The sequence below is a fragment of the Podarcis erhardii genome, assembly GCF_964252035.2.
Source record: "Podarcis erhardii genome assembly, chromosome: 3".
NCBI lineage: Eukaryota > Metazoa > Chordata > Lepidosauria > Squamata > Lacertidae > Podarcis > Podarcis erhardii.
Genome location: NC_138507.1, coordinates 83694103 through 83708422, shown reverse-complemented (window position 1 = coordinate 83708422; position 14320 = coordinate 83694103). Strand labels below are relative to the sequence as shown.

Sequence of the window (14320 nt, the reverse complement as noted above, 5' to 3'; positions counted from 1 at the left end):
GTAGAAGGCAACCAGCGTCTAGTTGGGTCCAAATATTGTATTTCAGGCAAGCTATTATGGCTTTAAGGACGAAGGAAGGAAGGAAGGAAGGAAGGAAGGAAGGAAGGAAAAGTTCTACAGTGATGCTGTTACACATCATTTCTCTCAGCAGGCTTGGAATAGCAGAGTGGGGAGCTGCCAAGGAACGGGAGAATCCAAACTGTCCGACAGCAATGAACGCTGGAAGACAAACATCAGGTGAAAACACGAAAAGCACCTGTCGTCGTCATCCGTTTATTTGTCACTTTTCCAACAAAAATGGTGCTCACAAAATTGTCTAGTGATACTTCCCACAGTATAACTAAATTATCCAGTTGTCAGGTTTGGACCAAAGGGACTGACTGGTTACATGAACACACGTAAATGGCATCTGTACTCATCCACAGAGTTCCGGATAATAACTGGGATGGCAGAAAACAGAGGTTTTGTTCCACTTATGTTTCTGAGTGAGTGTGCTCGTGCGTTAAAAGTCTTTAGATTTGGGAACACTCTGAAATTTGAATAATTTCACCCTTTCAATAAAAACCTTTCCACATTCCTGCCAAAGAAGGGAGTGTTCTTTAGAACATAAAGTATCCTTGGCTTGACTGTGATCTTGATGACAGCTGACCTCTCCATACATGAGCAGGGGAGTTTGTTTCATTGCCTGGAATCTTCCCACTTATTTTGAAGTTTGTATGTTTTATGTCAGTACTGTAGGAGCTTATTTGAATAGCCTAGATAATCAAATCCAGTCTTTGATCATTGGAAGGACCACATTGTGGTTTGTTCGGTCTAATATTAATGAGTAATTAGAATAAAAGCATCCTGGCTTTTTAAATGTAATAATAATAGGCTACAATTTTACCTAGGTCAAAAGTAAGGTATCTTGTTAACATCTTTATTTGTGTGGATCCCTGACCAAATGTGTGTTAAATTTCTTTACCAGCTAATCTAAATGACCTCAAAGTAGTTTCATGACAGCTATGCAGTTAAAGAAGAGCAGCATTATATAATAACAATCTTATTTATTGGGGAAGCCAGGGAGATACAGTTTAATAAGAAATTTATAAAATACAGTGTCAGTTGCAAAAGATTATATAGGTATATAGAAAGAACCTAAAGAAAGCACCGTGTAGATCTGGAAAGCTGGGATTTTCATGTAACCAATATTATTATTATTATTATTATTATTATTATTTATTTAATCCCATTTATGAATCGCTTCCTGTGATACATCTTAAAGTGAATTAACATGCAGCTCTATTTCTCCATAACATTTGAATCACAAATGGTTAAGCATGATCTGGACCGTCATGTGGATGCAGTGATGGACTGGATGAGTGTCAATCAACTGAGTTGGAACCGTGGGAATAGGGAGGCACTATGTGATAAGTAACAGGAGGGAATTTCAGAGGGTAGGTGCAGCCAGACAACTTAAATTCAAATGGAAATACAGTCCTGTTGTATTGTTTCATTGTTTCATTTTATATTTTGGTTGCATCAGTTTTCAACTTTCACTTTTCTAGCAATATTTTTATTTTATTTTATTTTATTTTATTTTATTTTATTTTATTTTATTTTATTTATGTACCCTGCTAACTTGACACTGAATTCATTCTCACATGAGCCCACATAAAGTTAGCATTTTCCTATCTCTGCAATATTTTATTTTGTTTTCCCCCACTTATAATAAACATAATTTAAAATAGCTGCTCCTGTTGTTTATTGCAGATTTTGTCATGTCAACTGTGAGTTGGTTTTTAAAAGTCAGCTATATATATCCACACTCTACCAATTAACTAATAATACTGTAAAAGGGGCAAACCTGTACACACTTGCAGTACAAGTGTGTGTATACAAGTGTCTGCTCAAAAGCAAGTCCACTGCATTGAGTAGGACTTCAACTGTATGTATAGTATGTCTCAGTGGGCAAAATGGCCTTCATTGGCATGCATAGCAGCAGACTACAAAAATAAATTTTAAAAATGAAAGACCATTGTTGACAACATAAGGTGGCATTTAGCTAGACCTATTGAAAGTAATAGACCTAACTTAACTATGTTCATTAGTTTCAGTGGGGATATTCTGAGTAAATCTTAGTTGGACACCACCCAATGAGTCCATTTTCAGAGCAGTAATTTGTCCACCCACTCAGTAAGATTCAAAATGTTCATTATCTATAAACCAGAAGTACTCAACAGTTATAGTTACAGGGCAACCCTATGCCTGTTTACTAAGAAGAAAGTCCCACTGACTTCAGGTAAATGTGTACAGTGGTACCTCGGGTTACAGACACTTCAGGTTACAGACTCCGCTAACCCAGAAATAGTACCTTGGATTAAGAACTTTGCTTCAGGATGAGAACAGAAATCGCGTGGCGGCAGCGGGAGGCCCCATTAGCTAAAGTGGTACCTCAGGTTAAGAACAGTTTCAGGTTAAGAACCGACCTCTGGAACAAATTAAGTTCTTAACCAGAGGTACCACTGTATAAGGAATGCAGCCCTAATCTCATTGCAGTCAAGAAAACTTTAAGGACTCTATCAAGGTCACACATCAATTCAGCATGAACAGTGTATTCCAGAAATATTGATATTGGTTTATGATGGCAGTCCTTCTCAAAAGGCTCATGGCCTGCTTAGGCACCAGCTAGTATTGAAGATGAAACTAAGGAGACATTGATCTTCCCACCCATTTTTAAGATTTTAAAAGATCTTTGGTGTCTTCATAAGCTGAGGAATTGATTTCCCTACTATTTTCAGGAGACATGCAGGAAGATGGAGCCATTAGCTTTGCGCATTAGAAGGGGAGTTCAATCAATATAAAGGGGCGATATGAGTGGAAAGAGGAGACTTCCTAGTGAGAAAGACAATGCTGGTTTAAGAAAGGGATTGCCTGTAAAAGAGCTGAGAAATTATTTTCAATTCTTAAATGGGAGTGAATGTTTGCCTAAGTCTCTGATAACCATCGAACCATAATAAACTGGAAAGAAAGACTCCATACAGTTGCTAAGACACAGTCAGGTTTATTATGTTTAATGCTTCCATTTCATGTCTCTCTCCAGTTTTTCAAGTAATAAGCGTTACTTTCCATTTATTTCACATGCAGTTACTAAAGCAACACCAGCAAACTGCCTTTGTTAAAAAAATTAGAAATATGGGAAAGAAACATTGTATTTTAAACAGAGATTGAACTTCAGGCCTTTAGGCCTGGCCTTTTTTAGAACCAGAAAAGTGCTAATGAACTGGGCATTGACAACTGGCACATATGGCAAGCTGAAAAATGGAGCAGTGGCCTGCATATAGAAAGAATGACATTGGGTTTCAAGCTGCATTACGTCCTTTACTGTGCCCACATTTCTCTCTTCCTTTGAAAAAACATTGGTACTTTCCTGTGCTTCTATAAATATGAGTTTTAGAAATGTGTATGTTTTTTGCAACTGCTGAGAGCTGCAGCTGCAGGTAATTATTAAATGCAATCCCTTCCCACTTAATTTATATGTCCTTAATCGGGCCATATGTTTCATTGAATCAACTCCTAGAGAACATATCTATAATAATAAAAGGGTAATGACTCCTACTTCACTGGAAAAGATGGCGCAAAAGGGAGGGAGATTATTTATCTCTATCTATAGATGTTAAGAACGTGTGTGTGTGTGTGAGAGAGAGAGAGGGAGGGAGGGAGGGAGGGAGGGAGGGAGGGAGAAATTGAATTATTGCTTGTAGATGCTATTTAAATGTGCCTCAAACGTGTTTCTTTCACATTATTCTCTAAAGCATTGCTTCCCAATTAGCTAAGTACTATGTACTTTCAAAAGCCAAGACATGGACCCCCTACTTTTGAGAATATTTATAGCTCGATGGTAGTATTTGTTATCCAAATGGTGCAGGTGGTCTGCGTAACACCAACTGGGAACTACTGCTCTAAACCAATGGCTGTACTTAAAGCTTAAAACTGACTCTGGACATTTTTGTGGCAATGTGAAGCGATACCTAGCCCTTTCTGCTTGTATGTGCCCATAACGTTACACACAAGGTTACACAGCTAAGCTGTGACTCCATGACTGCCCCTACTGGTTAAATCTAGGATTACTACCTGTGTGTGTGTGTGTGTGTGTGTGTGTGTGGCAGGCCCCTTGTGCTACTACCCTGGCCTATGAAAAATGAGTTGGGAACTATAAATAAGTAAGTTAAGTGCCTTGCAGCAAGGCAACAATCCAACACAGAGTTAAGCATTATGTACCCCATTGAAACCAAAGGTGTTAAAAGTCTATCTAATTCTGTCTTGGAATATGGCAAGTGCCCACAACAAACCCACAGCTAGATATGTTGTGGTGTGTTCAGAGAGCCTAGACTAAACTGTGGGTAGCTAGCCAGTGTCCATATGGAATAGCAAAAGCCCGACTGTAAGAAGTCTATTATGGTTAATCCTTTGCACTAGGAAGTGGAGACCCTCAAGCCCCTCTTTGGTCTATAATCCCTCACCAGGCTACACCAGTCTGCCCTATACCCTCACTGAGTGCTTTTGACTGGCTGGAAGGTGTCCCTGATCTGTTGCTTGCCTGTGTAGAATATTGCTTGCCTGTTTTCCCTTAACTGTGGAAAAAAAGAGCTAGAGATATCCTTAAAGATATCTGAAAGTTCAAGGAAGAAACCTGGAACAGTCCATGAAACACTCCTCAGCAAGTGCACTCTAGAACATTGTTAAATGCTACGGCCCTATTGATGTCAAAGGGAGTTAGACATCCGTACCATCTCCAGCAACCTGTCCAATGGATTATATGATTCACCACCACTAATGATTTGGGTAAGGGTGCACAGTTGCTTAAGCAAAAGTTCTATGGCTAATAATGTAAATAATGGGGATTTATGGGACACGAGGGTGTCCCATCAATCAGAGTAATAGCATGTTGCACCACACTGCAGGCAAGCCCTTTCAAATGAAAATACACTCAGCAGGGTTTTGTTTGATAAGGGTCATAAATATAGGAATGCTGTTATCTTAAAACTTTATAGAAACATTTCCTGTGCTAAAAAAATAACAATGCATGTGTCCAATGGAATAAAATTATTCTCAATTCTCTGTTTTCATAAGATGTAGAGAATTTCAAAACCTTGTTGTATTTGGGTATTTGTGGGGGGGGGGGCAATGCTGAATCTTCGTTCATTTTAAATCCTTTAAACAACTTGAAGTATGTACTGAGTTTCAAAAATTAACTCTCCAAAAGTCATGGATGTCAAATTAAAGATAAAGGTTAATGTCAGATTTTGCCATTTCTGACAAAGTCAGAAGGGTCTGGAGAAAAAGAAATGAATAACTGGATCTGCAGTGTTAACACTCTCAGAAGTATCCCCTGAATAAAGTCCTTGAAACTCTAAGGAAACCATTGAAAATTAATTGCCTCATTCTTTTTAGTTTGGTATAAAATGTGGATTCATGAAACACTATCCAGACATGCCTTTTCCTTGTCTCCCACTAGAGAATGATGCCTAACAGTGATAGGTATATTTGAAAAATGAAATAGCTTCTAGCAAATTAGCCCTTGACCTACCAAAAGTTCATATGAGTGCCTCCATACTCTACTAAAAGAACATTAGGTCATCCTTATCTAATGTGGAAAAATGAGAGTAGGGAGAAGCTAGAGCTGGGGTTTTTCTTCCCAGTTTTCTACCCAACTCTTTTGTAGTTTTATCCACACCCAAACAAAAACACACAGGCCTTTGTGACACACACAGTAGTGTGCCACAGATGCATATTGATTATTAACCGCAAAAATTATTTACCACTATTTACCATGTCCTAGTAAGAATAGAATGTAATTATATAGGGCTCGTCATTTACTAAAGGTAAAACAATACATATTTCTAACTCATGTGTTAGCCTAGTACAGTCCTGTTTCTAGCATTTGTTAAGCCTCAGACTTCTGTATACAAAATGTGGAGGTATGTGAACTTGTGCTCTTCATGTTATGCCTAATTTCCTGTGATATGGAACTGTCACAAGTCACTTTGACAGCCTGGAGCCTGACCTCAAATAGCGCATAATGAAAGGGTGCTCAGCTCAGAAGCTTACATTACTACATAGCTAGAGAACCTATCATTTAAGCATTCAGAGATGTTAGCCAGCACCCACTTGGCACATCTCTGCCTAATATACTGTAATAATGAAGAATAATCCAGGCCTTCTACATGAAAGAAAATGGACTGGTGAGCAAATTGCTGGGCTTTGTCTGCAAAGCATCCCTGGAAGGGGCTTAAATTTAACTGAAATCACCAAGCATGTGCTCTCAAATGCTGCTCTCACTAGCAACAAACATCTCTGGGATTAAGTGCTTTGTGCAGTCTGGAAGCCACTATATGACTAAAGCCAGATAGAGGATGCTATCCTATGCAAACTTACTTGGGAGCAGGTCCCATTGAACGTAAGAGGACTCAGCTTCAGTGTGAACCTGTGTAGGACTGGCTGCATAGGCCAAGCTTTATGATTCTTTCAGTAAACAAGATGTGTAGTTTATAGGCAATTCATGCTGCTTTTTAGTTGTGCTTCTAGATGCTGAGCCCATTGTGCAAAAAATTGTGCCATGTGTAGAACTCAGCACAAACCAGCCTCGTGAAAACTGCTTAAAACAACAACAGTGGCTCATTCCACATGAGTCCATTGTACACAGGCCACGTTGCAAGGTTGCACGTTGCATATGGCTACAGAGCAGCTGAAAGTCACCACCCATTGAATAGAAACTGAAGTTGCCATGAATTAAGCAGTTTGTGAGAACTGTCCACAAGCGTGAGCAGTTGCATGGCTATACCTCGGGTTACATACGCTTCAGGTTACATACGCTTCAGGTTACAGACTCTGCTAACCCAGAAATAGTACCTCGGGTTAAGAACTTTGCTTCAGGATGAGAACAGAAATTGTGCTCCGGCAGTGCGGCAGCAGCAGGAGGCCCCATTAGCTAAAGTGGTGCTTCAGGTTAAGAACAGTTTCAGGTTAAGAACGGACCTCCGGAACAAATTAAGTACTTAACCCGAGGTACCACTGTCCTGTACAATGGTCCTTCCTCCATGAGATGAAATCCAGGACTGAATTAAATGTAATGCGGGGAGAAACATGATGATCATCCACAGTTTCCTCTTTTTCAAAAAAGCAGCTGTAGAGCACCTGAACTAGATAGGGTGCTGGGTGGAGGTGTCTATCTGCCCAGTCATGCTGGATAGTCTCCTCCAGCTTCTGCCTGTGGACTGATACTAGTGTTGCTGCATTGGTGCAGAGCTCTCTGTTCTGCCCACCAAATGGGTGAGTAGAAGTGTTCCCTGTGGGCAGCAGCTAGCAGAAAATTCTGAAATGGGGCATTCATGTGACAGCACCAGGCCTGATTTGGGCTCAATTGCTGTGCATGCTGCAGGTTGTTATTCATAGAATCATAGAATCATAGAGTTGGAAGAGACCACAAGGGCCATCGAGTCCAACCCCCTGCCAAGCAGGAAACACCATCAGAGCACTCCTGACATATGGTTGTCAAGCCTCTGCTTAAAGACCTCCAAAGAAGGAGACTCCACCACACTCCTTGGCAACAAATTCCACTGTTGAACAGCTCTTACTGTCAGGAAGTTCTTCCTAATGTTTAGGTGGAATCTTCTTTCTTGTAGTTTGGATTCATTGCTCCGTGTCCGCTTCTCTGGAGCAGCAGAAAACAACCTTTCTCCCTCCTCTATGTGACATCCTTTTATATATTTGAACATGGCTATCATATCACCCCTTAACCTCCTCTTCTCCAGGCTAAACATGCCCAGCTCCCTTAGCCGTTCCTCATAAGGCATCGTTTCCAGGCCTTTGACCATTTTGGTTGCCCTCCTCTGGACACGTTCCAGTTTGTCAGTGTCCTTCTTGAACTGTGGTGCCCAGAACTGGACACAGTACTCCAGGTGAGGTCTGACCAGAGCAGAATACAGTGGCACTATTACTTCCCTTGATCTAGATGCTATACTCCTATTGATGCAGCTCAGAATTGCATTGGCTTTTTTAGCTGCCGCGTCACACTGTTGGCTCATGTTCCTGGGTCACTCCCCTCTACTTTACCCTGACTTGTATGCACAAAAAGGTGACAGATTTGGCAGTGGCCCTGTGGTTCTGTTAAGCCCTACTGGGCAGTGGCCAGATTTAGGATTGTACCCTGGCCTGTTGATAAAGAATACAAAAGAGCCAATGTGCATATCAGATTTTACTCATGATGGCAAAATCCTTATGAATGCATTTTTGGGTGCTTTAGTAGCTGTGTGAACTACCCTTTCTATGGTCAAACTTCCCATTCACTTCCTGTGGCTGTTGGTGCCTCTGTGAAAGATTTGCTCGTCTCACAAAAAGATGGAGTGAACCTTATTATTGGTATGTAATGATTTTCACAAGAAAGCTAATTTGCCACTGATTGCAATTGTTAAAATAGCCAGCAAGGAATACTGAATGATGATGTTTATATTGCAGCTTTAATATCAACCAACTGCCTATTCTTCATGGAAGTTCAATATTTCTAATTACTATTCAACAGGAGAGCATTTTAGTATTTGCAAAAAGTAATAAACTGCAGGTTAATCTTGTGTGTTCATTACTTGTTGAAAGAAAGTCAATGGCATACAGCAGAGAATAGATCTAGATTTGGTATTCTCAGTGCATTTATAATCTGGTGTATTACTATTTACATTTTTTCCTCTTATATATAATCCTTTATTCTCACAGTACTGTGAGGTAAATTAGACTGAAATATAACAACTGTCCCTGATAATCCAGTAAGATGTTTGGTTTACTGGATTTGAATCCATTTCTCACTGGTGTAAATCCAACACTCTTAACTGCAGTGTTCCTTAATTAATAATAAGCAGGCCAGAGAAGTTGAGCAAGAAATAGATTTATTAAAGAACTACGTACTACAGGTCTTCTCTCCTTTAGCTGCTTTCTCTCTCTAGCTTCTAGCCTTGCCTCCTGCTTGGGTCTAATCTCTTAAACTAGATGTGGGAGGTGCTCTTAAAGTTTAAGATGGAATTCTAAACATTGAGCTACTACAACTGTTACATCAGTGCAAGCATTTCAGCTTACCTGATGGAACAATCTCCCCTCTTGTCCCCTGCATCATATTCTGTGGGTTCTCCTCAACCCCCAACAGCCAATTTGAGGGGAGATACAGGGGCATGTAGGCAGGATAAAGAGCAAGTCGCATTACACTAGGGGGACTTGTTGCACTGGCTCCCGCTAATGCAACTGTTTTGTTGAATCTGACCAACGGTTGCATTTATCCTGACACTAACTACAACGTCACACTTAGTATTGTTAAATTTATATCTTGCCTTTTATCCAAATACAGTGGTACTTCGGGTTACAAATACCTCGGGTTACAAATGCTTCGGGTTACAAACTCCGCTAATCCAGAAGTAGTACCTCAGGTTACGAACTTTGCCCCAGGATGAGAACGGAAATCGCATGCCGGTGGTGCGGTGGCAGTGGGAGGCCCCATTAGTGAAAGCACACCTCAGGTTAAGAACGGTTTCGGGTTAAGAACGGACCTATAGAATGAATTAAGTTTGTAACCCACGGTACCACTGTAAATCAAGGTAGCATGCATGGTTTTCCACACTCTTTTTACCTTTACATTAATCCCATCAGATGGGTTTAGCTAAGAGATAGTGACTGACTCAAGGTAACCCAGAGAGATTCATTGCTGCCTGGGGATTTGAACTTGGGTCTCCCACAGTCTTAGAATTGTCCATTGTTTTCACCTGGACATTTTAATTTTTCTTATATCTCAACTTTCTGCTTTCTTCCATTGTGGTTCCCAGGTGGCTAGCCATCCAGGTACCAACCAGACTCAGACTTGCAAAGTCTTCAGCAAAATGGTGGTCTCATATACCTTCAGACCAAACCCTAGGATCATGTCTTCTACATGCATTACCATCTGTATATACCTGGTCTTGAATAAGTTTATCTTTCAACAGTTTTCATAGGGAATGTTTAAACTCAGCCCTTACCATAATTGGGGGGAAATGGGTTGAGAATGCAATCAGAAGAAATATATCCTATGCTGAAAATATCCAGGAAAATGTCATCCTATGGAAGTGAAAATCTGGCCAGTGATTGATGGGCGGCAGCACGGTAATGTGTGCGGTGGGAGAGGGGAGAAAATATCCATGCTACTTTAGTGCAGGTTTTGCTAGTCACAAGAACTTAAATCAATGGATATCTGGCTCTTAAGTGCTCTTCCACATTTTTATTTATTAATTGAGCATTCATCCTGATTCGTTTGCAGGAAAATTGGACAACACTGGCTATTTCACAAGTATTCATTTTTATTTGTTTGCAGGTAGGTTAGAAGCCATTGCATAAATTGCAAGTGTTACCCCTCACTTTCCAGTTAATTCCCCATCACTTTCCTTACTACTTCCTTACTATGGAAGTGAAAATCTGGCCAGTGATTGATGGCCAGTCCAACTTTTTGCAGCCACAGGAAGTGGGCTTGTTAGGCAAGACGGCCGCCAATCAACTATAATTGCACAACCTGGATTTGCTTGTACATGGTTGAACCCCACCCCAAAACAGCAACAGTGTGGAAGCGCCCTAAAATAGTATATGACATACAGTGAGCCACTGAATGAAACAAGATGCTGGAGGAGATAGACTTCTCATCTCATTCAACAGAAGTCTTCCTACATTAGGCTGGGAAAAACAGAGCCAATAAATTTTCACCTGAGAGCTGGAAGGATTGTGGGCCTCCCACTTTATCACTGTATTTTGGAAAGCCTTGGTCTGGGTTCCCAGTAGAAATTGCTAGTAAGCGGTAGAGCAGATGCAACTGATTTTACTGTCTCTGAGAGCATGCATTGTCAGAGGAGTCTTTAAAGAACTGACACCTGCATGTAACACTGACAAGTGTCTAATCCCATTGCCAGCTGCTTCCTATGACTGGCAGTGGAATATGCAGTGGTGATATTTCTTCCCTGCCTATGGCCTGCCAGAAAGAATTGGTCAAGGGGATGATCTTACACAGAGGAACCAAAAAAGTACAACGCAAGGAATACTTTGCAGAAAGTCAATATAAAGTGCACATCTGTGCAAGATTACTTAGCAGGCCTAAGGCACTCAAATCCATACTCTGGCGTCAGCGCTGGGCATTTTAGTTGACAAGCCTTGCAATTTTCCAGACTCTTCTACCTTATAGCTGCTCATTAATTACCTTCATTTGTCAGCTGGCAGTGCAAACAGGGTACAAATGTTTAGTCTGCATCTTGGGTTAATATCTGGGAGCAGCAGCAGTGGGTGGAAGGCTTCCAGAACTCTGCTACATAACTGCCTTCTGCTCAGATTGCTTAGCTCTGAAACCAAGCAGCCACCTCAACATGTTTTCCCTTCTTAATAATGTGCCAGCTGAACTTTCTTTGAAGTTGTTGCAATAGCATTCCTGTTGGCATTCATAAATAATATTTTAGAAAAACCACCCCACCCCAACACTTTTATTGCTAATGGAGTTTGTTTTGTTCACAAAGTCATTCTAGCACTCAGTTTGGGAGCCGTGTTGTGAGCTGGAGAGAGAGAGAGAGCTTCTCGGCAGATGAATACTCAAGGCCTCTTCCCAGTTCCACCTGAATTGCCAGTAGCAGAAGGCAGATTCTCTCTCCCCCCCCCCCCCGCCGCCCAACTGCTTATTTGTAGCTGTTACAAACGCATGCTTTCCTGCCCTTCTTGGAAGGAATTCAGACTGAATCCAGTATTCATCCTCATAACCCTGTTAGGCATGCTAAGCGAAGCAACAGTAACCTATGCATGGCCACCAGAGAGATACTTCACACTGTATGAGACAACTGGGTTCCACCAGCTGTTCCCATGCCAAACACATTTGTCCCTAAATATGATTACAGTGGTGCCCCGCAAGACGAAAAACTCGCTAGACGAAAGAGTTTTCCGTTTTTTGAGTCGTTCCGCAAGACGAATTTCCCTATGGGCTTGCTTCGCAAGACGAAATGTCTTGCGAGTTCTTGCGAGTTTTTCCCCCTTTTTTTAAAGCCGCTAAGCCGCTAATAGCCGCTAAGCCGCTAATAGCCGCTAATAGCCGCTAAGCTGCTAATAGCCGTGCTTCGCAAGACGAAAAAACCACAAGACGAAGAGTTGGGCCTCCCTGTCACCCTTGTTTGTTTACATACAGTGGTACCTTGGTTTAAGAACAGTCCAGTTTAGGAACGATTTGGTTTACAAACTCCGCAAAACTGGAAATAGTGTCTTGGTTTGAGAACTTTACCTTGGTCTAGGAATGGAATCCAAAAGGTGGAAGGGCACTAGCGGTGGGAGGCCTCATTAGGGAAAGCGCACCTCAGTTTAAGAATGGACTTCCAGAACGGATTAAGTTTGTAAACCAAGGTAAAATGGAAAATGCCAGGTAAAGTGGGAGCAGAATTAGCTGGTGCTAGATACAATTCCATGATAAAAATCTAGGTAGGAAATACATGAAACCAAACTAGATTTCTCTCATTATTTTGACTCTCAGACCCTTTGCTTGAAGGTACTCTCTGAAATCAGTACACTGCTTAAACATTTTCTCCCTCCCCCCCCGATCTTCCAAAGTTTAATTAGGAATACTGATCACATTTAAATCAATGCATCCTGGAATGGGAACGTCCTCATCTTTCATCTTGATCAGAACAAATACCCAGAATAACTCATGTCAGTGAAAAACAATAACAGTTACATATGTTAAATGTAATGGAAGCACTTTCCAGAATTAATTCACTAGTTAAGAATGGCCTATTTCACTCTAACACAAATTGGGACAGACAAAGGTTCGGCTCCATTTTCTCTGCAGTTCCTTACAATGAAAGTTTGCTTTCCCTCATTTCTTTGTCTAATATGAATAATGGTCTACAAGAGATGGCCTATTTGTGGAACTCTATATTCCATAAACCTGGGAGGAAAGTGCTGAAAATCTATTATACTGTCACTCAGCACTATTACTAATGAATTCTGGCTCGTTCCCACTTCATTACTCAACTTACAGTGAATGAAGGTGTTTTTTAATTATTCAGTAATCTCTGCCCTGTTTTAAACAATGTACTATTGGCATATTAGGCAGCCCAATCCTACAGCCTGGTACGAAAGGGTCAGATAAGAATGAGCTAAAGGGGTCCTTCCACAATGGCGCAAACAGGGTCAAATTCAGCAACCTGGCCTAGGAGAAACCCTCAGTTGTTCACAACTGAGAGAAAGAACTGAAACCCTGTATTATCACTAGAAGAGGGGAGAAATTTGTCAATTTATTTTCTCTTAATTTCTCATTTTTCTAAGCTAAAATCCAGTTATCCACATTTCCACATCACTTGGCAATTAAAAAAGAAATCTTATGAAAAGTCATCTGCATGTCCCTGTGAATTTCTCTTAATGTAACACATTCGTATACAGGCAACTCCCAATTTACGCAGGCCTGACGTTCCGAGGCATCGCACGGTGTCCGCAAAATTGCATATATTTGAAATACCAATAGAAAAAGCTTGCAAACAACCTTTAAACTTCTGGAAACCCTTTAAAAAAAACAACCCAGCAGCACTTACCAGTCACCAAACTCCGCCATAAACACTCCCTCCAAAACTCCCTGCTCAAATTCAACTCTCCACAGGCCTCAATGGTAGGTGCAAGGGCTTCTGGGATTGCATTTGCAAAGGCTCATGGGATTGCTAGGTGCTGTTCTCGTGCTGGTTTTGCTCTTTCTGGGCTCTTTTAGGGCTGTTTTAAAAGTCACTTCTGGGTTCTGCGTGGTCGCATGTTGATTGGTCGTTTCCTGTATGCAGTTCTGCATAATATACACATTTGTGCAAACCAATCTCCCCTAATGGAACACATTAGGGTTCCCATACAACTGGCATTTCACGGTAGCAGTGTCTGTGCAGAAATTGGTAAAATGCACCTTTCGCCATGCCCACACCCAAAAAAAGCTCAACAGCTTTCCTGTCTGGATTTTCGTGGTTTGAAAAATGGCAACCCTAATTTAGCAAGCCATTTAACTTACTATTAATTTCAGAATCTGCATTGTGAAGCAATGTAGCATCGCAACATACTAACCTCACACAGAGAGTTAAGGGAGGTTTGTGAAGACCTTAAAGCTTATCTGTTCCACGTGCCAGTTTAATGTCTCTTGATCAGAAAAGAAAGATCACCCAACAGCAAGCACTGCTAGCTTGGCTTAAATTTCATGGTGGTCTTGAGGCACCTGTTCACACTTAATTGAATTGCCCTTAATTTGACCTTCCCCTGACATCTGTTTTTGTGTAACAGCCAA

At 41.0% G+C, this 14320-nt stretch overlaps 1 protein-coding gene across 2 annotated transcripts in view; it reads right to left on the bottom strand.

Moving 5' to 3' along the window:
• Positions 1–13689, bottom strand: part of LOC309339581 (uncharacterized protein) — a 46614-nt gene extending 32925 nt beyond the window's left edge. For both annotated transcript variants that reach the window (XR_014155454.1, XM_081857735.1), the window contains exon 1: positions 13596–13689. Coding sequence is in view for 1 of the 2 variants with exons in the window: in XM_081857735.1 (XP_081713861.1) it covers positions 13596–13615 (20 nt within the window). In the remaining variant the exon portion in view is untranslated. The remainder of the gene's footprint in view (positions 1–13595) is intronic.
• Between the last annotated feature and the right edge of the window lie 631 nt (positions 13690–14320).